Below are 27,252 nucleotides of genomic sequence, written 5' to 3'. Positions count from 1 at the left end.
GGATAAGATATTATTTAATTACTAAAAAAAAAAATAAAAAAAAAATTTATTGACCTAAAGATATTAAGTTTATATCTTTCTTTTTTTTTAAAAAAACCTCCCCTAACAAAATGTCGTCGGCAAATATCTATATCGGCGAAATTTACTAGATTAGACTTCTACCGACGAAATTGCATTGGCAGAGGTACGTTTCGTCATCGGAGGTCTAATCCGGCAAATATTTGTCGGCACAAACCTATGCAGACGAAATATCGTTGGGATAGGTGTTTTACTTTTTTTTAAAAAAAAAATATATATATATATATATATATATATATAAAATACTCTTTAAATAGAATATTTTAAAAGTATTATTGACCTAAAGATATTAAGTTTATATATATATATATATATATATATATATATATATATATATATTTATTTATTTATTTAATTTATTTTTTTTAAACCCTACCCCCGACGAAATATCATCGGCACATATCTATTCCTGCGAAATTTGAATTAGACCTTCTACTAGCGAAATTGTGTCGGCAAAGGTACTTTTCATTGGAGGACATCTAATTCGGTAAATATTTGTCGGCATAAACATGTGCCCATGAAATTTCGTCGGGAGATGTGTTTTCCTTTTTAAAAATATAAAATACTATTTAAATAGAATATTTTAAAAGTATAACTATACTCTATGAATATAATATTTTAACCGTTAGGCGCACGGCTGTACTATATAAATATAATATTTTAAAGGTATATTATTGACATAAAGATACTAAGTTTATATTTATTTTATAAAAAAAACCTCTCTCGATGAAATTTCGTTGGTACAAGTCTATGCCGGCAAATATTTGCCGGATTAGATTTCTTCCAACGAAGTTTCGTCGATAGAGGTAAATTTCGTCGGGAGATGTCTAATCCAGCAAATATTGTCGGCATAGACCTGTGCTGACAAAATTTCGTTGGGAGAGGTTGTTTTGCCTTTTATTTTTAAATTTTATAAATATAAAATTAGTTTATTTACTTTTGTTTTTTGGCCAGCTTCTTTAATTTAATACATGTAATTAAGTAATACCTTAGCCTTTTTTTAATTAATTTAGTTAATAATTATGTTTTAATTATTATTTCTTTAGTGAATATTTAAATATTTTACTGATTTCGTAAATTACTTAGCAAGTAGTAATTAATTGTTTTGAATTATTTTGTGGACTTTGTTTTTGTTCTTTGATATTAAATAATAATTAAAATACGTGTATACATGTATTATATGTTTGTTTTCATTATACCAAGTCTTCAAGACATATACAGAAAACGAAAATATTATTAAAAAATAAGTACGTATGTGTATAATACGAGTATTAAATGGGAAAATGCTAAATTCTTTATACAGGTAATAACTCTAGAAAAGTAAAAAATCCAAAGGGGACAATAGCTATACCTTGGGAATGGCCTAAACATAATGGATAATGCTCTATACTAGTCTTATCGACAAAGGAAAATCATGGAGAAAAATTTATTTATTTTATTTTAAAAAGAAGCACCCATTAGATATTTAAAGCGTATAGCCGCGCGGCTATACCTTTTTTTTTTATATTTAAAAGGACCCGCATATCGCCTAGCGGCTCAATTTATTTATTTATTTTTTTACAGAGTATAGCCGCGCGGCTATACTATACAAATAGAATATTTTAAAAGTACAGCCGTTCCGCCATACTCTATAAATAACATAATCCGAAATTCTCTTTTTTAATTACTTTAATTATTACTTGTGTTTTAATTATTGTTTACTTAGTGAATCATTAGTATTTAAGAATTTTATTAAATTTAAAATTTTTAAAAACTAAATACTATTTATTAAGAAATATCATTTATGAATCATGATGTTAATTAAAATATTTAATACTAATTATTCACTAGAGAAATAATAGTTAGAACATAATTACTAATGAAAGTAATTTCTATTCAGGAATTGTGGGAAAGAAACACATCATTCTGAATCACGAATCTTAAAGCTACAGTTCTTAAATAATCTTTCTCTTCCGGTGTTTACCGGAGCTCGAATTGAAGTAGAAGAATGCTCCACTATACAAGTAGCTTTGGTTGATTGCTTTACTGGGCCTGAATCGTCAGCCAAGGTGGAAATAGTTGTTCTTCAGGGTGATTTTGATGGTGACGAGGGTGACAATTGGACCCTTGAAGGAACAATAGGTCTGGCAATAATTAAACTACATGGACTTTGGGAGAGGAATAATTTTTTTTAAATACAGATAATATCGGTTTGACAACAAAAACCCACTTCACCAACCACGAATCGTTCTATGGTGAGGGTGGAATGTCTGAATAATAACTTCACTTAAGTTTAATGAAATGATCATGTTGTTAATATGAAAGTCCACATGAGGGGTTCATATATGGCACCCTCACAATATTCTTTATTTTGTGCTGCCGTTCTAACTTCTACTCTAAAAATGCTTAAGCCTAAACAGGCCGGAAGAAGTTGCAAACTAAACAAGGTACTTCCTAATTTGCAGTCAAATGAATTGCAAGAAAGTTGAAAATCCATGCTGCAGTTTTTTTAATGGAGACTTCACATGTTCGTCAACTTTTGAACTTTCGATAATTCAACATTGCCTTCAAGTGAACCACCAACGGATAAACGTAACGATTCATTACCTGCATTTTAAGTTAGTTTACCGTCAGATTTCTATCCCTCGATATCAGATTATTAGCATCTAAGTACAACACAAACATCTGAGATGAAACATAAAACCTCTAGAACTAAATCTGTGCATTCTTATCCAGAATCCAGCCTTTTAAAATCACTAAAATGGCCATTTTTATTGGACTAAATGATATAATCATATGAATAATTTCATCATCTACAGTATTTTCTTAGTAACTAAAGAACAACAGAAAAGATAGTAGAAACTTTGATCATAAAGTAAATACTAAGAAAACAAATCTTTAAACAGTGTGAGTGAAGCCCAAGAAACTACGGAATAGCAATATGAAAATGTGAAGCTGATACTGTTGTCAAGAAGTGTAACTGTGTGAGCCATTTACAAGCTGAAAACTACATGAAAAACCTGACCTGAAAGTAATTTGGTCCCTTGCTTTCCTGGGGAGGCTCGACCTAATCATAAGCTCTCACATGCAAAGAGCCATGGAGAACTTTGCTAAAAACAGTCATCCCAGGATGGTCATGAAGTGGTTTTGGGACTGAGGAAGTAGGAAAACAGAGTATACACATCTGCATAAAATCATTTACTTAATCTGTGAATATAACAACAATCTAAGGGCTTTGGGACTGCTTCTCCAGGAAGCACTTTTCCCCATAAGCGCTTCTAGCAAAAACACTTTTATTATAAATAAGTTAAAATTTTCATAAAAAATCCAAGTGCTTCATGGAAAAGCACTTGAGAGCTCTTCCTAAAGAAGCACATAACAGGTGCTTCTACAACCCAAAAGCACTTCTAAACTTTTCTACCAAACACTGTCATAAGCACTTTTAGCCTTCTCAGAAGCACTCGCCCTAAATTCCTTGTTGAGTGATAACTTATACGAATGGTGGTCCCAATGGTCATATTATGCAGTAGTACAACATATAGATCTTTTGCATCAATGAGAAGACACACAAACGAATATAATGTCAAAAGTTCATTAAAGGATCCATCTTTTTTTGTTCCTTACAGTACCAAATACCGTAAATAAGAAACTCGAAGGAAAACAAAAATAGAGTTTTGATTTGGGAACAGAGAACATAGAATATAATGTAAAACTATTCTTCTTCTTCACTAAATGCATACCGTAAAACTATCACATTCATATATATCCAAGTTTGTTATTGGTTTGAGCCTGTCGAGCAACTCTATTTAGTTGGTCAAGTCCAAAAAATCCATGGCCTCGATCATCATCCATATTTTCCTCTTTAAGCCCAACATCAGCCGGAGACATTGTGTCTGTGAATTCCAACCAAGATCAGAAAAATAAAGGCAAGATACTGTGACATGGTTTATCCTAACTATAAAATTGATGAATCATATTTGAGTAACCTGGTCTTCTAGTTATTAGGAAGGAACTGAAACTGACATCATCTTTCTTAGAGGCATTCCTCATATGAAAGCTCAAAATCAAAGACATCATTATGACTTAACCAATGAGGCATTCCTCATATAAAAGCTCAACCAAGCTGCTTCCACATACCAGGGGCCATGGAAATCTATATCAGAAGTAGCATTGGTCTCTAGGCATTACTATCAATAAGCAACAAAGCCCTATCAGCCAAGTTTATATTCTCAAGAAAAGGAAGAACCATCAAACTTCGCCACAAATTGCACAAAGGAAAGAAACGTGATGCTCCATCCAGCTGGTTTTTCAACTTGACGAGCAATCCGGTAATTAAGTTAGCATTTTGGAGGTAAAGTCTTTCTTTTCAGAGCAAACATCATACTTCCTAGTAGAGTTACAAAATCAATATATTCTAGCAATTTAAAGAAACCCCATAAATATATCGCTCAATTCTCAATTACACCACCAAAACAGGCAAACTCAATTTGAGTTTCAACATAATTTGCAAAACCAATATGCAAAATTGAGCCTAACTTTGGTTATACACTTCACATATATGTTAAACCATGTAATTATAAATTTTTAAAAAAAGACGAGAGAAATACCCAGAACAGAACAAAGCTTGTTGATTGCTGCAGAAGAAGGGGAAGGAGACCCAATGGCGTGAAAATGTTTTGGCAGAGTTCGTGTAGAGCTTGAACTTTAGAGCTCTTCCTCGCCATGCTTGTGTGGCTTCCAAACGCAGTAAAAATGGGCCACCGCATGTGTATATTTAAAGAGTATAGCCGCGCGGCTATAATTAAAAGGGTATAGCCCGGCGGCTATACTCCTTAAATAGAAAATTAGTTTCTTTGGTTTAATATTTGTACTTAAGTAATATCTAGTCTTATTTAATCACTTTAATTAGTAATTATGTTTTAAGTATTATTTATTTAGTGAAGAATTAGTATTTAAATATTTTAATTAATTTAATAAAATAGTTGATAAATACTAATTAATGATTTTAAATTATTTTGTGGATTTTTTTTTGAATTTTTATTGGGTACAAAATTAGTTTGTTTTGTTTAATATTTGTAATTAAGTAATGTCTTAAGCCTTATTTAATTACACTAACTAGTGATTATGTTCTAATAATTTTTTTTAATGAATAATTAGCATTTAAATATTTATTTTATTTAATAAATTACTTAATAAATAGTAATTAATTATATTTAATTAGATTAAATAATTTAGTGGACTTTAAATTTATTTTTTTATTTCCAAACTCATTTTTAAAATAGTTTCAATTATCTAAAATTCCTAGAAAATTATTTTAGTATCCCACAAATGAATTTTAGACTAAATCCCAAATCCAAGTCTCGAACCAAAAACCCTAACTTTCGAACTTGTTCCAAAATCTTTTTCAAGTCTCGAACTCCAACTGTAATCCTACTCTAGGGCACTTATGATTCAATTAGGCATGGATACTCACGTAACTCGACCTAACCGAGTATCCAAAATAACTCGATTTCGCCGGGATAGGTTTGTCTCAACAAAATTTTCTTTAGGAAAGCTAATTACATAATGTTTGTAATGAAGTAATATCTTAGCCAAGAACATCACGATAAGGGTATTATTAAGAGTTCAAAAAAACAAACCACAAGTGTAACATTGACATACAATATAGATGATTTGTGCAATTTAGGCTATTTTCAATGTTGGATAAGAGCTACTGGTGAACAATGTCCTAAGCTCGAATCCTCCACGTCATATTGCTGATATGATTTGAATAAAGGTCTTTTGGGCCTCCATGCCTAAATAAATAAATAAATAAAGGCCCCAATTGGTTGTAGCATTTTGTTTTTAAGGAGCTTGACTTGTGGGCCTAGACTTTTCTCAGTTTCCGGGCTTAACGAAATATAAGTTTGTGACCCTCGAAATTTTTTTGTAAGATAAAAGTTTTAATTGATGGAATCACACATAATTTATTTATTAAGAAAATTAGTATAACAGAAAGGAAAATAATCACATTAATATCCCGTCACGGGCATATTAATTTGGCAATTTTCTCTTGTTTTTTTTAGAACAAACAATAATTTAAATTAGAGGGGAGGGGTTTCTTACGTACACACAATTAATATCACGGAAATTCGAATTTGAGACTTCTAATCTGCACGTCAATGAGAGAAATTCTACAAACAATAATTTAAATTAGAGGGAAGGGGTTTCTTACGTACACACAATTAATATCACGGAAATTCGAATTTGAGACTTCTAATCTGCACGTCAATGAGAGAAATTCTCATGTAATGGGGATAACACTTTTTACTATCTCGGACCAATAACTCAATGATACGTAATATAACTTTTTCACATGTCATTGTGTTATTGGCCGAATATAACAAAACAATTATATTCCCATTATATATAAGTTATTTTGGCAAATTAAGGCCTTTTTCCACACAAGCAACAAAACAAGTTGGATTAAATCCTACCAAATACATGCCACAGGAACAAATGGGCCTCAGAGCCCAGTTAGTAAATCTCGGACCTCAACAATAACGGCGTCTCTTCTCCCTCGTGCTTATCTTTTTATTTTAATTAAATTTTTTAGATATTTATAAAAATACCAAATCCTAGACATGTATTTATAAAAATACCCAAGCACTATTTAAACATAAAAACATACCCAAAATGGGTTTTGGGTATGTGTGTAATGATGGGTTTTGAGTGTGTGTAATGATGAGTTTTGGGTATGTTTATAAAGTATTTTGGGTGTTGGGTATTTTTATAATTTCAGCCCCCATTTTGGGTATTTTAGTGAAACTCCCTAAATTTTTTTAAGGGTCAAAATAACTTATTCTATTCATGGCACATCAGAGAAAGTATTTTACCAATCGATTATTTCCTGATGAAAAATAAGGAATAAAAAAAAAAAAAAACAGTTTTTGGCTTATTTAATCAGTGGCAGAAAAATAGTTTAAAATTGCATTATTAAATAAGAGTGGTGATTCCCATACTCCAATTTTATCCACTTACAATTCATTTTATAATTAAAAAGAGAGTATAAGTGGATAAAATTGGAGTGGGGAAATCGTTACCTTAAATAACATTATGATAATCAATTGCTACTAATTTCCGCAGTTCCGTTTAATGCCGACTTAGGCTTGGTAATTTATTTTCCTCCGTCTTTCTATATAAAAGAAATACCTGACTTCCGATTAGTCTCGTCCTCCACTATTTGTCCTCAATTTCCAGGGATTGGATTTGGGGATTTTTCCTAGCTCTCAATTCTCAACCAACGCCACTCTCTCTACGATTAGGTTTTCTTCTTCATTTTTTTTCCCAAATTCTTAGCGAAGGTACCATCTCCTCCTTTATAACTCCTTCTCATTGTTTGGAATATCGTAAACTCGTGCACAGCCCTCTTGTTCTTGTTCGTTTGCTTCGATTTAAGGGTTTTCTCGTTCGTTTGTCTCTTTCATCTCCGTGTAATATTTGTTTCATGTTTATCTTTCATATAGGATTTTGAGCTATTGTTTCTTCAATTATATTTGGTACTGCCCTTTGTAGTATACTATGTTTTTCAGGGATCTGTTTTTTCATTGTTTTTAAAAAAGATTTTTCGCTTTTCTTCGTTCGCATTGTAATATGTTTTGTGCAGAATATAAGATTTCAAATCAATGGTTGATTGTTCATCATCTATCTAGGGTTTCTTGCTTTTTTGACTTGTATTAAGTTTTAAGAAATATTAAATATACATATGCTTGTAGAATTCCAGTTGTGGGTTTCTGAATTCGATTTCTGGGTAAACATCACGCATCCTTCAGTTATGTGCCTTTAGAATATTGTCCCTGTTCATTTGTTGTTACTTATTGGTAGTTATTACGGACTCTACGATTGTTATTCATTCGTCAATCATTTGTTGTGACTATTAGGTGTTAATCTGGATTTGTTCCCAAATTAAAACACGCCTGTACTCAAACTCAAATCATGTGTTAACATTTTAATGATTTTCTTTCTGTGTTGATAGAATTATAGTTGGAGGATAGCAAATCTTTTATTGCACGACAATGGAACGGAAAATTATTGAGTTGGATCAAGGATGGGACTATATGCAGAAGGGGATCACGAAGCTAAAGAAGATCCTAGAGGGAATACCGGAGCCTCAGTTCAACTCAGAGGAATATATGATGCTTTACACGTATCCTTCTGTTATTTTACATGTGTTATTCAAATACTATTGTCGTGTATGTGTGTGTTCCTTCTTTTATTTGCTCCGTTATGGTTGTGTGCCATGAGGTGACCTTTCCTTAATTAAGTACAGAACTATCTACAACATGTGTACCCAAAAGCCGCCGAACGATTATTCTCAGCAGCTTTATGACAAATATCGAGAGGCATTTGAGGAATACATTACTTCAACGGTGAGGATTGAGGAACATCGTGATATGTTTACTTATGGTTTCTATGTCTTATATCGGTTACTCAAGTGATGTGGTTTCATTTACTTTCTGAACTTACAAAGAATCGTAGTCTTATTTGGTTGTTCGTCTATTAGGTGTTGCCCTCTCTAAGAGAGAAGCATGATGAGTTTATGCTGCGGGAGCTTGTTAAAAGATGGGCTAATCATAAAGTTATGGTTAGGTGGCTATCACGTTTCTTTCATTATCTCGATCGCTACTTCATTGCAAGAAGGTCACTTCCTGCTCTCAATGAAGTTGGACTCACCTGCTTCCGTGATTTGGTTAGTTTTGCACTCTTTTATATGCTTCTGCCTATTTTATGCAAAAAACCTTACACCCTTTTATATGCTTGCCACTTGTCCAAAGCTTTCTTTAATGATGTCTGATATAAATCTGTAATTGCAGGTTTATCGGGAGGTCAATGCTAATGCCAGAGTTGCTGTTATTGGTCTTGTAAGTTTATTGGTTCCTGATCTTGTATTTCAAGAAATATGCATATGTATGTATCCTGTCTATGATGATCGCAGTAGCGGCTGTATATAACCAATACTTTTTAACCAGATTGATAAAGAACGCGAGGGAGAGCAGATTGATAGAGCGCTGTTGAAGAATGTGATTGACATATTTGTTGAGATTGGGATGGGAAACATGGATGCTTATGAAGGGGACTTTGAAGCATACATGCTAGGAGATAGTGGTGAATACTATTCTCGTAAAGCATCAAATTGGATTTTGGAGGATTCTTGTCCCGATTACATGCTGAAGGTAAAGTGTATGATTTAGATATGCTTATGGGTGTGGTATGGCTTATCAAGTAAGTTCGTGTCTAAATCTCTTGTGGAATTGTACAGGCAGAGGAATGCTTGAAAAGGGAGAAGGAAAGAGTGTCTCATTACCTTCATTCAAGTAGTGAGCAGAAGCTGGTGGAGGTTAGTTAATATGTAATCAGATAGCAGTCAGTACATAATATATATATATATATATATAGAGTGGTAATGGGTGGTAGCTGTAATTTGGGAAAGATTTGTTATATGTATAGATACGAGAGAGAGATAGAGAGTGTGTGCGTGTGAGGTTTGTTTCACAAGTTGTTGTGCTAGTGGGTGGTAGCTCTGGTGCCTATATGTAGTAGGATCTCGAATAAACTTTTAGTTTGTTACCTAAGGAGTTCATTAAGGTATTAGATCAGCTGCACCACTTCAAAAGTAAGGTGTGTGATTCAGCGGGCAGACCAATATTTAGCTTGAATCATACTTCTGTTCGCAATCATTGATTACAGGAATTCCAAGAATAATAATTGAACATTGATTAATATGTGAAGCTTTTAGAGACGAGTTAGCACTGATGCATTAGGAATATATGAGGAAGTACCTATCTACCAAATCTATCAGCACTCATGTAACATGGGATGTGGTGTGGCGTACACTGATACGTTATTAGGAATAGATAAAGTGCCTTTTAATTTCTGTCATGCTACATTGGAAGTGGAATTATTTGCCTAATCCTGTGAGCCTGCTTCTATGATTGAAAGTGCAGCATAAAAATTTCTAGTTTGATATTGTTGCACTACTTTTAATTTTATATGTTATCTTATATTGTGATATTCCCTGTAGAAAGTGCAACATGAGTTGTTGGTGGTTTATGCAACTCAACTGCTTGATAAGGAGCATTCTGGATGTCGTGCTTTGCTTAGAGATGATAAGGTATTTTGTAGCCTTGCAGGTTATGATCTTTTTATCCAGTCATTCTTGTAATGCATTTCTAAGACTGTCTACTTATTTATGTCAGGTGGAAGATCTTTCTAGGATATATAGACTTTACAACAAAATACCTAAAGGGTTGGAACCTGTTAGTAGTGTATTCAAACAGGTTAGTTAGTTTTCTGTGCATCTTCTATTTCTGACCTCTGTGAGCTGTTTCTTTATTACGACAGTACTAATATCACTGATGGTTTGCAGCATGTTACTGCTGAAGGTACAGCCTTGGTCCAGCAGGCTGAAGATGTTGCAAGTAACCAGGTTCAGTCTCTTGTTTTGTTTATCCTGGAAGAGATATATTAGCTAGTTTGTTGGTGTAATTGCTGCTTTCCATTATATTTTGTGTTCTGTTATTTGATTCATCCTGCTTACAACTCTGTATGCTTGTTGGAGTGTAAATTGTCTGGATTTTGTGTGTTAATTCGACACGTCTAATAGACGCCTTTGAAATCATTGGTCCCATTTTAGAATTCTGGCTACTTAATAGGAGGGTGCAAACATTTTTTGTGATTAATTTAATAGTTTGGTATTCTGCACAAAACATATATGAAATATGCTTCAGTGATGATGTGTGTTTTCATGAAATAATCACAATTCACAATTTTATTAGTGATGCTCAACTAAATCAAATGGATTTTGAGGTTATTGCGATGGTTGCTTCATGCACAGTTAATCACTTATGTTCGAGTTTTGTTTCAAAGGTTTGTTAACTTCAAATCGATATGGCTATAGGAGCTGATTCATGTATATAGTTTTTAATTTTATATGCTCTATTATATTTGATTAAATGATACAGTAATTTCATCATAGAGAAGAGAAAAAAAGAGACATAGTAAGGAGATGATTGTTTAATTGGACTTTTGTCATTTTTGGCCCGTCAGTATATTCTTTTTTTTCTTCTTTTTGTTAAACGGTTCTTGATTATGTGTGATGGTGTGTGATTATGTTGTTAGCATGGGTTCATGCGTGAGTTAATTGTTTATCCTGCCTTTTATTATTATGGTGCTAAGTGGTATCAACAATGCTTCTGCAGGCTTCAAGTGGAGCTGGCACACAGGAACAGGTAAATTATTCAATTATTATATTTAAGAATTTTAGAAGTGATTGGAAGTCCATGATTGACTTAAGTTTGTGGTCTTCAGGTCCTTGTCAGAAAAATAATTGAGCTGCATGACAAGTACATGGCATATGTCACCGATTGCTTTTTAAATCACACTCTCTTTCACAAGGTTGGTGCTGTAGTTACTGGTCATTTACATTTGATCTTATAACTTTGTCTAAAAGGCCCTCTTCATTTGTTTGCATAATAGGCTCTGAAAGAGGCTTTTGAGGTATTTTGCAATAAAGCTGTTTCTGGGAGTTCAAGTGCTGAATTACTTGCTGGATTCTGTGATAATATCCTCAAGAAGGGTGGGAGTGAGAAGTTGAGTGACGAGGCCATAGAAGAAACACTTGAGAAGGTATTATTCTTTTGGGTTTTTTCTTGTTGTGGTTTTCATTTGTTGCTGGTGTTATGTTTGGATTCTTGCAGAATTCAGTTGGTTTTTCAATTAATCTTACGGTTGTCATTGAATTTTTCCAGGTAGTTAAGCTACTTGCTTATATCAGTGACAAAGATCTTTTTGCAGAATTCTACAGGTAGAACATTGTTTCTCAATTTGGCGGGGATTCAGTTTCATGTGTCACTGACAAGTTCATTTCTTGTTAGACACTTGCCTGTTAGTGTTTTAATAAGGCACTTGACATGTCAAAATAGTAGAGTCTTAGGTTATGTAAGCAAGTGCCACAATCATATTAGCCATTGAATTTACATCCAATGACTTAGAAAATGGTAGATACCTTATTAAATGCTTTACCGGCAAGTGTCTATCACTCCCATATATGTGTGTGTATGTATTTGCAAGTCATAAATGAATATATTATTTTTTATTCACAGAAAAAAACTTGCCCGTCGGCTACTTTTTGATCGGAGTGCCAACGAGGACCATGAAAAAAGTATTCTGACAAAGCTTAAGCAGCAATGTGGTGGACAGTTCACCTCAAAAATGGAGGGAATGGTGAGTTGACCTGTTTTTCTCTGGGTGTCTTTCTGTATGTTACTCTTGTGGTAGGAGATTAAATTTGGCGTTGGATTTTTCTTGCAGGTCACAGATTTGACATTAGCTCGGGACAATCAGGCCAACTTTGAGGAATATCTTCACAATTACCCTGATGTAAATCCTGGGATGGACTTGACAGTCACTGTGCTTACAACTGGTTACTGGCCAAGTTATAAATCGTTTGATCTGAACCTTCCTGAAGAGATGGTAACATTTGCTTCCATATTTTGTTTAAGATTTCCACTGCAAATATAGCTTATGCTTGAAAAGTTTAAATGTTGGCTAAGGAATTTGTTGTATATATTCATTTCAGGTGAAGTGTGTTGAAGTTTTCAAGGGATTCTATGAAACAAAAACGAAGCACAGAAAACTTACATGGATTTACTCATTGGGAACTTGCAATGTTAATGGCAAGTTTGAACCCAAAAACATTGAACTGGTCGTGTCAACGTATCAGGTAGCTTAGTAGGCAGTATTTTGGTTCACTTATTGAGTCTTGGCACAATGTCTCCTTTCCAAGACGTTTTCTAGTACGGGGACTATACATTTCTTTGCCTTCTTTTACAGGCTGCTCTCCTGCTCCTCTTCAATACTGCTGATAAATTGAGCTATTCAGAGATATTGACTCAGTTGAACCTTACCCATGACGACTTGGTTAGATTGCTTCATTCGCTGTCATGTGCCAAGTACAAGATCCTCCTTAAGGAGCCAAATACGAAGACTATCTCTCCAACTGACAGCTTTGAATTCAACTCTAAGTTCACAGACAGAATGAGAAGAATTAAGGTCTGAGATCCCTCTATACTTTTTTCATTTCAATTTTAGATTAGGATTTGAGGATTCATAACTCTGACAATTTTTTTTTCTTTTTAAATTTTAAATCCTTAGATTCCTCTCCCACCAGTGGATGAAAGGAAGAAGGTAATTGAAGATGTTGACAAAGACAGGCGATATGCTATTGATGCTGCGATTGTGAGGATTATGAAGAGTCGGAAAGTATTGGGTCATCAACAATTAGTCATGGAATGTGTTGAGCAGTTGGGACGTATGTTCAAGGTATTAAATTCGGCTTTTAAATTCAGGAGAAAGGTGTCATATGTGGTTTAATAATAATTAACTTGAAGTACAAGATTTCAGTCAATAGTCCTTGTTAGAGGTCATGGCTAGTTTAGCCAAAAGAATAAATGGAAGTCTCTCATATCCGTATAAATAGTTTTTGTGTTATTTCTTGTTCCGAATAATTCTCTACTAACATGGTTATGATTGAAATATGTGCAGCCTGACATCAAAGCAATTAAGAAGCGCATTGAAGATCTCATCACTCGTGACTACCTGGAGAGGGACAAGGAAAACCCTAACATGTTCAAGTATCTTGCATGAATGATTCGAGTGTCAAGAGTTTTCATTTTACTTGGGATATGGTGGTGGAGGTACAATTGATGCCCTGAAGTACAGGAACATGAAGAATATCGTAGTTTCTTTGGAGTTGGGATCTGCTGTAAATTATGTGCAGCTCTTTTAGAAAATTCTAGGATTTTGAAAAGGAGTGGAGAATTTTTTGTGCAATTCTTCGCTATTAAAAGCCAGTTTTGTGCAATTCACCCATATATCCATCCATATATGGGAATGTTGATAAAATTTGTTGTCGCTCTTACTCGATATTGTTCCGTTTTATGCTTTTCTAGACGCAGCAGCCCCTTCTTTATAAGGATGATATCATGATAGTTGTCCGAGTCGTTCAACTGGAGTTTAGAGATTGCCGGCGACTATTTTGGATAAAGATTCAACAAACATCTTGAAAAGTTTTCAACTTGAGATAGATTGCAAAGTTTGATTGCTGTTGGACTCACTGTGTATCTGTTTTTGGGAATTTTAAGCTTCAAATAGAAAATTTAATTTTATCAGACTTTAAACAATGTGATTGATTAGTGTGTCACATTGTTCTGGGTAAGAACAAAAGCAAAACGTGTCAAAAGTACGTCTCATAGGCTAATGTTCTGTTTATGCTAATGAATTTTCGCATTCTGGGTTATCACAAATGAATTGTCTCATTCTGGGGTTTTTGTTAATGAATTTTCGGTTTCACAAATGATTTTCACGTTTTAAGGTTTCGTTAATACATTTTTGCATTTTGGAGTTTCAAAAATTAATTTTTCGCCTTTCGGGTTTTAGTGAAATCTAAAGATGTGAAAATTCATTAGTGAAATCCAAAACAATTTATTAATGAAACCCCAAAATGACAAATACCATTTAGAAACCAAAAATGGAAAAATTCATTTGCAAAAGCCCCAAATGCGAAAAATTCATGTGCAGAACCCCAAAATTTGGAATTTCACAAACGAAACCCCAAGATGCGACAACTCATTAGCGAAATCCAAAAATGTGAAAATTTATTCATGAAACCCCAAAAAACCAAAAATTCGTTTTTGCAACCTCAAAATGCAAAAGTCATTTGCAAAACTCCAAAATGCAAAAATTCATTTGGGAAACTCCAAAATGTGAAAATTCATTAACGAAACCCTAGAGTGCGACAATTCATTAGCGAAATCCTAAATTGTGGAAATTCATTTGGGAAACCTTGAAATGCAAATATTCATTGATGAAACCCAAAAATGCAAAAATTCATTAGCGCAATCCCAAAATGCGTAAATTTATGTGAAGCCCTAAAATACGAAAAGTATTTAATGAAATCCTAAAATGCGAAAATTCATTGACGAAACCTCAAAATGCGAAATTTCATTTACGAAACCCCAAAATGCGACAAATTCATTAGCGTAACCCTAAAATACCAAAATTCATTCTTGATACCATGAAATGTGAAAATTCATTAGCGAAACCACAAAATGAGAAAATTCATGTGAAGCTCCAAAATGCGAATATTACTTAGCAAAACCCAAAATGTGAAAATTCATTCGTGAACCACAAAAATGCGACAATTCATTAACGAAACTCTAAAATGCGAAATCATCTCTCTAACAGAGAACATGCAATAAGGATTATCATTTAATTAAAAAAATTTAGGTGTTGGATTATACTGGATTACACCAGATCATATTAAATTCTACTGGAAATGCATTTTGGCATTTGGAGTTCCAATATTATTTTTTTTGATCAAAACGTCAGAGATGGATTTTGGAGTTCAGTTCTGCATTTTTGTGGTGGATTTCATTTCGAGATTGTTGAGTAGTCCAAAATGATTGATTAAGGACACCGCTTCCCTCTTCCATAAAAAAAGGCATTCCTAATACTTGCAAATCAAAGCTTGACACATACGCAAAAATAATTTATCAAAAACACAAAAAGAAAAATCTCTAGACACGTCATACTATGATTGACAAATATTTTCTAGTGATTAATACCATCTTAACTTACTAATTGGTTGAATTCCATTTTCGACCAAAAAGAAAATTTACTAATTGGTTCAGGCTTAATTTATTAGTGTTTGTGTGTCTGTATTATATAATTTGCAGCGAGTATAAAGATAAACTTGAATATTTGACAGAAGGCTGAGTTTGAAACTTGACGTAACACAGGCATCTCTGGCTTTTGACATGAATGTCGTCACTTGAAACAATCGAAAGCTTTATTAATGAAACCCGGATAATTACAATCGCTATGGGAAATCATGAAAAAATAATTCAAAATTTTATTGTCTAAATCTTAACCTATAATAAATGTTATCAGTATGGGTAATCAATCTTCATAATTTTTACGGAAACTTGGAAACTATACTACCCACCCGCATCGGGCAAAACTGAAAACGAGAATCACATCAAACTCAGTTGCCTACTAGCGAGAGCTGCTGCAGCCGCAACTATCCCGGTTGCTCAGCCTGCAAGCAGAGACCCTGTTTGGTTAGCAACTTATCAACTAATCTCCTAAAATTAAAAAGTATAGGGTAAAACAATATAGAACTGTGGGAGGGTTATATATGACCATTTATACGAATATACAACGCTCCATCATTTCTTTCTACACAAGATTAAGAAGGAAGTTTGCAAATAAACCAATATTATATCTTAAAATTCAATTTACAACCAAGGATGATCATGTGCATAGACAATATTTAGCTCTTAGAAAGAATGTTTAATTTTCAAGTTGCAGGATGATAGATTTATTGATGCTTTTCTTATTATTTATTTACTATCTTCTCCCTCTCTCCTCTCATGCTCGGCAACTGGAATTTCAATTAATTTCTAGACACATGCTTCTAATTTGAGAGACTCACACCTTACAAGTACACACATTGATCTGAAGTCGGAGAATAAATAAACATTGCCAAACCGTGATAACCTTACCTGTTTGATCTGAAGGAATGACCTAATAATATCCAATCATCCCCTTCTCTTTACAGACGGAAACACATGCCGAATCTTCAATAATCTTGATTCAATGATTTGTATATATACATAGTCTCCACTGGCAGGAGAAAGTAAAAACACAGAGAAATCGTTAGAGATGAAGGCACATAGAATGAAGCAGCAAATTTTCGCAACAATTACAGCTACACAAACCTTTGAGGAAAGAAACTCGGGCAAGTGCAGCAGTGCGAGCTCATGCATCGCAGTGATAATAATTTTCTAATAACATATTCTTCTGGTTTCATCTCTATTAACGCAAAGAGGATAATTATCCTAACTACAACAAGGGTGATGAAGACAACCTGCACGTATAACCAAATTCAATTCAGACAAAAATAAATGCAAATATATATTTTTTTTTACGAAAGGAATTTTTGGTAACTAAAAAGAAAACAAAGAAAAATAAAATAAAAGTTGAGGGGGAAAATAGAGGGTATCTATTAAAGAAACAGCATACCTACGATTTTCATCTTTTTCCACTCTCTCTCATAGCGTTGGTGTGGTCGCAATCTGTAAACTGTGAGACAGCTTGTGCACATACTGGAAGCTGCCATCCACAGGTTGTCTCCACATAATGCACGATAACAACTTATCAAGAGACATTAACAGCCTGAAGAAAAAAGAAGCCCCAAAGTTGTGTTTTGGAACTTAAAATAAACCCCCTATTGTTTTTAGAACCAACGTTCTTCTCCTTATATACAACTATTATGTCCTCCATCACATTCCTGATGAAGCATATCCACCTTCAGAAGTTGCTCAGAATCTTCTCAGCAGAGCCTTAATCAATGATTGTTCACAACACCTCAAAATGAATATTGAATATTGAGATCAGAATAACCTCTTTGGTCACTGTCTGTGCTAGAAAGCAGATTTTAGGACCAAATAAACTAAAACGAATAGGAGTTTATCTGTATTTCAAACGGGAACAGAAACCACCAGTCCCCCGACAGAAGTTCCAAGCAGTTCAGCATAAGTATCAAGGTCAGCCTCTTGTTCCTCCTTCCTTAAGGCATGAGACAAAAGATTCACAGACCTTCCAAGGGTTGAAATCATCCCACAACCACTTGGACTCTTTCAACGGCTAATGGCATCCATCGCGAGCCGCACCAAACGTAGTAATCCCTCCACATCATGGAAGTTGAAATCAAGAGCCCTTTTAATGGAAGAGATGCCTTCTGAACGCTTAGCGTCTCCCACGTTTGTATTAGCAGCTGCAAAAGCACTCCGTGATTTTCTTGATGCTTCCATTGCAAAATTTACGTCCTGAGCCTGCAATTCATCATATTTGATCATGTATTGTTCATTCACCGTCCAATATACAGGTATAGTGATTGAATCATGTGGCAATGTATGACAATAGGATGCAAGACTCAGAGAGAGAGAGAGAGAGAGAGAGAGAGAGAGAGAGAAAGGCATGCAGTGGCCGATATCCACACTTCTCTTATGGTAGACATGTGAAAGGAGAATACCCTTTTTTAGATAAATTGGTAGTCAACTCTTGTTCATGACCTTCTTTGACCATGTTATACGTGCTAAAGATGTAAAGAAATATTTTGATAAAGATTTGTGCATTAGTATAAGAGTAACAAATTAAAGCTTCAATAGAAGATTTATATATACTTACAAAATTGAGCATCCTGAGAAAATTGGGACGGTTTCGGGCAGCAATAACATGGTTTCCAGCAACTTGGGGAGAGCTAACACCCTTGGGTAAGGCAACCTTGTCTACCGTTGAGGGGTTGTTTAAGTTATCAACATCAGAGGCAGAGGAAGAAGGAGATTCACCTGATAGAAAAGCAACAAGGACATCAAATAAGAAGCAACTCAAACAAGGTTATTAAGAGCCCTGGATATCCTTTAGCACCAAAAAAATAGCTCAGTTATGACGCTTGTCAATTTACCAGGAGGAACCATTTGTAAAGCATTTTGCAACTCAAGACGATCTCTGCTTGCACTGGCATGCGAGGAATATATCACCTTCATATAAGCCACCTCCATGCATTTGTAGGCCAAAGCAGCAGCAGCCATATCCTTGGCTTTCTCGTATTCATGAGCACAAAACCTACAAGATAATTTAAATTAATAAGGAAAAGCATAAAAAGAGGCGTGGAAGCTCCATAGTCCATTAGAGTATAAAATCCGCAAGAAATGGCTCCTATTCATGCTACTACAGTAAATACCAATAACTATTCTAATGACCAAATATACAGTCGATCATGAAGCACAATGATTTACCTACTATGGTCCAAAAGCATATAGCTACACACAAAGACAGATGAGACCACTTCACTAAGTATGAGAAGATCGTAAAAATTACTGCTTACATCTTGAAAACTAACCCTACCCCAAAAGTACAGTCTCTGTCAACCCTTCCCACCCAATCCATAAAGGCTTACATGAGGGTAAAAACCTCAAAATACAACTAATATTAGAATTACTATCTAAAATTTTGCAAGTCTATTTATGGGTCCTAATCTAACACTTGCAGGGCTCCATCAAGGGTAGGCAGGGACTTGCATGCAAGGTGTACACGTCAAACGGATATGAATCACTAAGACCCAAAATCAGTGCATGTGCCACGAGAACAGTGTTTATAACGCTTAAATGTTGACTTACTCCCATAGTTTTCCAGTGCTACTATACATTTGCATGCTCTCATTATGCTTGGCGCCCTCGCTGTTAGTCAATTCCAACTGAGATGCTGCATGAAGAAATTTGACAGCTGCCTGGAAGTAAAGACCCGTACTTTCAGATGACCCAGAGTTCTGCAAAAATTGGAGTTACACATTATTATCACAGAAAGGAGAACATAAACATCTAATCATGAAAATATGATAGGTTAAAACCTTGAGACGATCAGCAAGGTGTTTTAAATCTTTAGCTTCTTTCACAGCATTTGTAACAGCCTGGCTGCTGGAGTCCCTTCTGACTGGACTAGGGGCATCAAGATCCCTGGCCCTGTGCCCATTCTGTGTAAGATGTCTTGAACTGATATGCTGAGTTCCATTCTGATTATCAGCCTTTCTGGTCTGTATTTGCACCTTCACAGCATTATTACCTTCAGAGGCATCAACTTGTATACTATCTGCTCCATTGCTTTTGTGAGAACCAGAAGCTGGTCGGGGGCAACGAGTCGTCATCTCATTTTGAGCTCCTCCAGAGGGTGGCAACGGTAGTGACTTCCCCCTAATTGAGCCTGTATCCACTCGATCAGTTTTTTCAGAAGGAATCCTCCTTGAAGGCCTTTCACTATCACAGTCTTGCAGCGAATGCTGCTTGAGAGTAGAAATTGCATCTTTTTTGCAAATAGCGTCTAGTCTAACATCTGGGCCATCATTACCCCCTAAATTTGACTGACTCTCCCTTTTACTACTCTCATTGGAGGGTTTTCCAGTAAAATCTTTCTTGCCGACATTTTTGTTCTCAGTTTCACCAGACTTGAGCCCAAATTTCTCCTGCAACATGTTTTTACCATCCCTTGGTTTTATTCCATGGGACAGTGAATGATCTTGCAGTTCATTGAAAACATTAGAATTCTTGCCCTCACCCATGTCCAAATCAGACTCAAAGCTTCCTCCATTCTTGTCCTTCGACCGTGAAGAAGAGAAATCCTTCCCTGACTTTCTTGGGCGAGAACCATTACCATGATAACGGTTGCCATTATCTCTGTCTTCACCACCAAATTGATTTGAAGCTAATGGTTTACTAGGGAACCGAGTATCTTGGCCTGAATTACCCAAAGCACCATTAACAGAAAGACCATTTGTGATATCAGGAGATGGGACAACCAGTCCTCTAACTTTACCACCAGATATGTGATTAGAATCTCTGTCCTGAAAATCAAGCACAGAAGAATCAAGGGACCCATGATTAGCCACAGTGGAAAATTTGTCCCTCCTTGCTGTCCCAGATCGATCACTCCCACCATCATCTTCACCATCTGAGCATCTTCTTGGGCTACCTATTGCAAAATGACCAGCATCTTGCGCCTCATCCTTTCCCACGAGGTCCCTGTGTACTGATGTAAGCTTATCAGGATTCAAGATTCTCATAGGTGATGATGAAACAGATTCTACGGGTGAACCTTTAACTTCCTGAAAGCTGGATTTGGTTTTCTGGGAACCAGAAACTTTGGAAGAGCTTGAAGTGGCAGCCATAGGAACCTGTACAGATCCCAAATCTTTTTTCAAAGAATCCGTACCATTCCTACTCCGGTGAGTTAGACCACTACTTATATCTTTTCTAAGTTGTTGGTTCTTTGTATGGCTGTTTTTTTTGTCTGTTCTACCACTTCCTTTGCTTGCACTAGACTCTTTCCCGTCAGATCTAGATGCCCTTGCCTTCTTTTCCTTCCTGTAGTCATTCTCACTAAACTCCTCCTTTGCAACGACTGAACGATCCTGGACATAGCTCCCTGTAGCGGGAATGGAACCCATATGAATTTGAGTATCAGGGAATTCCTTCACTTTTCTCTTTTTTGATCTACCTTTAGAATCACAATTTCCCGTATCTAAGGATCGATTATCTAAAACTTCATCTTTTGCTTTTGTAATTGCCTGTGGCCTATTCTTAATTTGATCCTTCCCTGCTGCAGCAGTCCGAAAACCACTACTTGAGCTAGGACCTACCTCCCCTACTGCCACACTGTAGTCTGACGCCCATTCTTCATCAGTAATACGCTTAACTTCAGTCTTGATTTTCTTGGAAGCTCTAGAAGAATCTGGATCGGAGTCTCTTCTGCTCTTGATCTTTAAATCCATGATATCACCTGTTTCCGTTTTAACATGCTTTATTAATAAGTAAATAGCATTCAACATAATTAAGGAAGTCTTCCAAGCACAAAAAATCACTGCTTCATATACGTACCTCCATTGGTAGAGGGCTCTAAAACTTTACGCTTCTCTTTGTACTTATGCTTTCGTTTCTCCACTGCCATGTCACTGGATTTGCTTAGCTGCTGCAAATCTGGTTCACTTAGCAATGGAGACTGGTTCACGTCATTCAAGCTTCTACTCTTCACTGATGCCTGTATGTTTTTCTTCATGGAGTTTGGCAACTGAATGGAACCATCTCTATTAGATGCATTTGACATTTCTTTTGGTCCATTTTTTTTCTTTCCACCACTAGGCATGGCATGCAAACCAAAACTTTCAAGGTTTTGGTCAGGGTTCCGAGACTTAGGCAATGCCTCTCCTTCCATAAACCCACCAGGATTTCTGGGCACATTATTTTGGCTCTCAGGGGCAGGAACTTGGCACTGCGCAATTAGAGCTTTCGTTTTTTCTGTTGTTTCCTCCTCGCTTACACTACACCGATTCATCCCAGGCCTACATTTGAATCAAGACATCAAGCTTCAGAGAGAGAGAGAGAGAGAGAGAGAGAGAGTCACTAACAATTTCTAAACTGACATATATCAAAATACCACTCTAGGTTTTGTCAATATACCTTGTAATGCAATGAAAATAGCTATAGGATAGAAAATGCCTACTAGAAAGTAACTTACAGCCAATTAAGCATGCTACACAGCCACTTTTCAGAGAGAGAGAGAGAGAGAGAGAGAGAGAGAGAGAGAGAGAGATTGGAACAAACAGTCACTAACAATTTCTAAACTGACATATATCAAAATACCACTCCAGGTTTTGTCAATATACCTTGTAATGCAATGAAAATAGCTATAGGATAGAAAATGCCTACTATAAAGTAACTTACAGCCAATTAAGCATGCTACACAGCCACTTTTCAGGGAGGTTGTCCGGGTTTGTAACATGTGGAAGAAGCCGCCATTTCTGACACTTGTCACAACATACCCAATTATCTTCTATGAGTGCAGGAGCTGCAGCAAAAATTGGTCCATTTCCAAAGCGTGGGGCTATATTTGAAGCTGTTGTAGGAAATGAGGCTGAAGTTAATGGTTTATCGATTTTCTTGCCACTTGGTCTCTCCCTTGATCCACTGTTAACTGCAGATGTGCTTCTTGCAACAGTATCGGAGTCCTTAAGCTTATCTTCAGAAGGAAACTCAAATAATTCCATTTGGTTCCCGTCATCAAAGTCCCCAAATAAACCTCTGTCTGTATCCCTGATTTTATCAAGATCTTTACATAGTTTGAAGTTTTCTGGATCAGTATTAGAATTGTTCACATGAGTGCTCTTCATTTTGGGCCCTGAAGAGGAACCAACCATCGAGCTTTCTTTTGGCAACTCTGCAACCAGGGTCCTGTGACTTTCCTTCGATTTCTTTTTCTCCGCAGGTAATGGATACTCCTTCCCAGAAAGTAGTCTCGTATCATCTACCTCATGGGACGTAGCCCTCTGATTGACCTTCTGCTTTGAATGGTCAATGACTTCAGTATTTAAAGCTTTCCTCCCTTTAGAAACATTTAAGTCACCTTTTACTGATTCATAAGTTTTCTCTCGTCTACAAGGGCCCTCTTTCTTTGGATGAACCAAAACATCATCGCTGGAACTTACTTTTCTATCTTCCTGAACCTTTCCAGCCAAACTGGATTTTCGCTTTTCAACCCAGGCATCCTCTTGGTTGGACATTGGGTCCATTGGTTCATCTTCTACTTGACCATCCTTCAATAAATATTTCTTATCCAGTTCTTTGCTCTTTATCACGTCATTGACAGTAGAAAATGAATTGGAGAGAAGTGGGAGCTGCAAGGTTTTAGAAACAAGCTCCTCACAAGCAAACGCGTCCACATCATGTTCCTTCTTTGACAGAAGCCCAATTCCATCCTTATTATTCCCATTCTTTGATTCTGCTGAAAAATCATTTCTTTCAACAGATTTTGTTTTCCTCTGCCCCGACAATTTCCCACCACCCTCCATGGTATGAGTTCCATTCGCTAGGGAGCCAGACATTTCCCAGCCATCCCTTGGAAGAGTCACAGATCTACCCTCTTTTAGGAGCTTTTCCTTTTCAGTTAAGTAAATTAGGTCGTCAGGAAGAGGTGACATCATACCATCGTCCACCGGAAAGGATGTCATAATCTACTCCAGAGCACGATGAAAAGAAATGTTTCAGTTTAAGCACATTAAGTTCAAATACAGAAAACATCTGAATGTTACAGGGAGATGATTCACCTGAAGAATACTGGTGGGAGATTCAAATGGGGCATCCTGAGGCTCATGAGATATTCCTTCACTATCAGAAGGGCTATCATCTAGTGAGGAAGAGGGTGTGCCATCAAGGCCAAGCCCACTGTAGATAGCATTTTTTCGTGTCGACAAGTTATCCGATCCCACTTTAATTCGCACCTTCAGTGTTTTCTGGTCAGATAAACTAACAGCTTTCTTGTTTGCAGATTCATATCGGGAAGCGTACTGGTCAGCTTGATCTAATGACATGCTTCCTTCTTGTTTGACTGGATCGTTCGCTGATGGCGCCTTTGGTGCAACAAGCGAAGTGGAACCCGTTGAAGCAGGCCCAAGTCCCACTGACTGAGGCGTAGTATAACAAATTACATTGTTACGTTGACCACCCTGTGCAGTAAAATAATCAAAGATGACTGAGAATTGTCAAATAAACCAATAAATGACGTTGGTTCCTCTGTACAGGACTAGAAATAAATCAGAAAAAAAAAATGCTGATAGAGTTGATACCTCAAGTTTCACGTTGTAAGGGGATTTGGGTAAGCTGTAGTTGTGAACTTTTGGTGGAGTCCTCGAATGGGACCACACCGGAGACCGCTGATAGGAAGGTAAAAATGAGCCATACCCACCAAACTTTGCCCCTGTTGCAATGTATTGATCGCCAATTCATTACTTAAAGAAGAGGAACTTCAAAATAATGAATCTCTTAAGCACAAGAGAAAGTGTGATTCCCTTCTATTGACTTACCCAAATTTTCTGCAGAAACCCCACCTTCAAAATCTTTCTGAAACTGTCCCAAAACATCTTGAATCCTATCATCCTATTACCAGACAGAGCAGTATGAGTCATTAAAATGACAAGCTCATATAAAGAGACAAAAAGTGATAACAAGGGCTAGAAAATATTTAGGCATCTTTAAAATTTAAGAAACTACATTGTAGAACTACCAACTATTAATACCCTAGAACAACTACACTTCATGACCCTACAATACTTACGCAGAAACTCAACACCCAGTTTCAAATTCCGAAAGATCATGTATTGCACTTGAAGTTATCGTAGATAAATCCACCTAACTTGATTTATAACATTCAAATTTCGAAACAGCACATAACTCATAACTAGACAGGAGGGCAACATAGATCTAAAGACTCCAAACCTGAATAGAACTCAAGGCACATTATATGCCACAATAAACTGTTACCATAATCAGTGAGTTCTGCATAGAAAACAATTATTCGAATGAACCAATCCCTCAAAACAGCATTGTCATGCCCTACCATAAGCCAAAAAGGGATACTACCTTCTATTACAAAGTGGACAACTATGATATGTTAATGTCGCAATTACATTACAATAAGCATGAGCTAGGTAACGAAGTCCTAAACTACAGTTTCTGCTCCCTATAAACAATTATGAAGTCTTACACGTCTGAAATTCAAATAAAAGATTTATACAATATAATTTAAGAAAAGTATTTATATCATTCAGTGCCCTTAAAGTTTTAACATAATCAAAGTAAAATTCAAATTCAATCAAACTCCAAAGCTTGGATCTAAGACATCAATACAAGTCAACCCGAAAAATTCAAAGCAATTCAAAACCAATATTCATGTTAGGATCAAGCTTGTATGCAACAAAAAGTACACATACACACACATCTACATTCATATCTACACGTATTATGTTATATGCTTACGATGTAAGAGAGAGCAACATCAGGGTCGATGTTGGGATCGTATTCATTGATATGGGAAGAACAAGCTTCGCCTTCTTCAAGCTCAGTATCCTCCATCTCTCTCCCACCACCAAACCCTAACCCTAGCTCCTTCCTCGCATCCCTAGTCCCCACAGAAATCATCCACACAACCCCAACCTTTCAAAGCCTTCAATTTCTAATCAAAACACGAAACTCTCTACGACCCATTCAACAGAGTTCTCCTAATCAATCAAATTCAGACCCGATCACACAAACACCCCAAAAATCAATATCCTAACCCCAAATTCACAACCACCGAATTATTCCAAATTAAAACGAATAAAAGAAAAACTAATTGGTTTCTGAAAACCACGAATTTGACCACAACAATCTTGTGCGTGATATTTCTTTGGAGACACTTTCTGCGTGCAAATTCTATAGGAGTTGAAATTGATTCAGCAGAACTCTCTCTCTCTCTCTCTCTCTCTCTCTCTCTCTGGTTTTTGGTGTATACAGCAGCCGGTCTTTTTTCAATTTTTCTATTCTTTTCTGGTGTTTTTTTTTTTCTTTCTCTTGAAGCAAAATAGTTAATTATTTATATATTATAGGTGGCCACATAGAATTAGGAAAGAACCGGGATCTAACCAGAGAGGAGAGACGATGGAGAAAAAAAGGTCAGATTCACCGTTTACATTCCCGGTAACATACTTTCCTTTATTAGAGTTTCAGCCCTCTATTTCATGTTTTTTTATGTCCTGATAGCACCAGGATTTCCAATGTAAGACGCAATCAGATGCGCGTGGCGACACGCTTCACCCTGTTTGACCCTTGAGAAAAGCAAGAACGTAAAATTGTGTGGTGGTGCCTTCTAAGTTGTTCTAACATAAACACAATATAAACAATTAAACCATCAAAAAAAAAATATATATATATTATACTCAAGAGCATGTAATAAAAATATACCATTTCATTTGACAAGTCATGCTGACATACTGTAAATTTTGGACATTAAGTAGTTAGACAATTGTTTGAAAATTTGTGTCATTAATTAAGTATATCTTAATTGAACTAATAAAGTGTTATCTTAATTGTAAGTGGAGTTACTAATTAGGTGTTATCTTGTATGAACTATAATAATGATATGCTAGCAAACTGTAAATTCGGGCCATTTATTTGAAAATTAGGTATGATTTGTAAATTTAGACAATTGATTCAGCAACATCTCGTAAATTTGGACCACTGATAAAGTAGAATCTTATTTGTATTGTTTGACTATAAATCTAGACTATTTATTAAGTAGAATCTTGTATAAAATGTTTGGCATGTATATACTTATCTTGTATGAAATGTTTGACATATATACTTATTGTATTCTAAAGATCGTATTATAAGGTGAATGAATATAATTAATAAAATTTATGAATGTTTTGTTCTCTACTTTTTTGTGAGGCTGGGAAGGACAAATTCGAACTTGGAATCTATTGTTGTGTTTAGATTTAAACTCTTAGAATCATAGAAAAAAAAAAAATTACAATTAGGTATAACAAATTCGATTGTGTTAAAAGAATCATTATATTTCTTCAATTTGCTTAAGTATAACAAATTATAAATTGATTGCTTCGTATAAGCTCGATTAATGGTTAATTAATTCGATATGAGACCCCTCTCCCATTTATTAGAAAATGTAAATTCGGCTTTAGAAACACTGCTAAGTATAATCAATAGTTTGGTTAAA

The 27,252-nt window shown here is 35.6% G+C and overlaps 2 protein-coding genes across 2 annotated transcripts; one reads left to right on the top strand and one right to left on the bottom strand.

The window, feature by feature from the left end:
* The first annotated feature begins 7,217 nt into the window (after positions 1-7,217).
* Positions 7,218-14,044, top strand: CUL2 (cullin 2). The gene is made up of 20 exons (XM_021964371.2): positions 7,218-7,400; positions 8,072-8,242; positions 8,366-8,465; positions 8,600-8,785; positions 8,910-8,957; positions 9,066-9,269; positions 9,356-9,433; positions 10,118-10,207; positions 10,293-10,373; positions 10,463-10,522; positions 11,295-11,324; positions 11,404-11,490; positions 11,572-11,721; positions 11,844-11,899; positions 12,198-12,318; positions 12,406-12,567; positions 12,674-12,817; positions 12,928-13,146; positions 13,249-13,416; positions 13,639-14,044. The coding sequence occupies exons 2-20, from the start codon at positions 8,112-8,114 to the stop codon at positions 13,738-13,740; spliced, it is 2,217 nt and encodes a 738-aa protein (XP_021820063.1). The 5' UTR covers positions 7,218-7,400; positions 8,072-8,111; the 3' UTR covers positions 13,741-14,044.
* A 1,877-nt stretch (positions 14,045-15,921) lies between these two features.
* LOC110761857 (cysteine-tryptophan domain-containing zinc finger protein 7-like) lies at positions 15,922-26,149 on the bottom strand. Its single transcript, XM_021964440.2, has 14 exons — positions 25,518-26,149; positions 24,566-24,638; positions 24,329-24,459; positions 23,810-24,208; positions 22,431-23,716; positions 21,588-22,048; positions 19,568-21,489; positions 19,338-19,486; positions 18,623-18,783; positions 18,346-18,506; positions 17,179-17,990; positions 16,875-17,023; positions 16,659-16,779; positions 15,922-16,192 (listed from the first exon to the last, which is right to left on the bottom strand). Exons 1-11 carry the CDS (start codon positions 25,677-25,679, stop codon positions 17,796-17,798), a joined length of 5,100 nt encoding a protein of 1,699 aa, XP_021820132.2. The 5' UTR covers positions 25,680-26,149; the 3' UTR covers positions 15,922-16,192; positions 16,659-16,779; positions 16,875-17,023; positions 17,179-17,795.
* Positions 26,150-27,252: the final 1,103 nt, after the last annotated feature.

The sequence above is a fragment of the Prunus avium genome, chromosome 8 (genome assembly GCF_965620075.1).
Source record: "Prunus avium chromosome 8, drPruAviu1.hap1.1, whole genome shotgun sequence".
Lineage (NCBI taxonomy): Eukaryota > Viridiplantae > Streptophyta > Magnoliopsida > Rosales > Rosaceae > Prunus > Prunus avium.
This window is presented reverse-complemented; position numbering and strand designations above follow the sequence as displayed.

Coding starts and splice junctions, on each gene's coding strand:
- CUL2 (XM_021964371.2), top strand. CDS start 8,112: ATGGAACGGAAAATTATTGAGTTGGATCAAGGATGGGACTATATGCAG. Junction 11,325..11,403: donor GAGCTGGCACACAGGAACAG/GTAAATTATTCA, acceptor TGTGGTCTTCAG/GTCCTTGTCAGAAAAATAAT. Junction 12,818..12,927: donor TGGTCGTGTCAACGTATCAG/GTAGCTTAGTAG, acceptor CTTCTTTTACAG/GCTGCTCTCCTGCTCCTCTT.
- LOC110761857 (XM_021964440.2), bottom strand. CDS start 25,679: ATGATTTCTGTGGGGACTAGGGATGCGAGGAAGGAGCTAGGGTTAGGG. Junction 22,049..22,430: donor TGTAGCATGCTTAATTGGCT/GTAAGTTACTTT, acceptor ATTCAAATGTAG/GCCTGGGATGAATCGGTGTA. Junction 19,487..19,567: donor ACCTTGCTGATCGTCTCAAG/GTTTTAACCTAT, acceptor CAATTTTTGCAG/AACTCTGGGTCATCTGAAAG.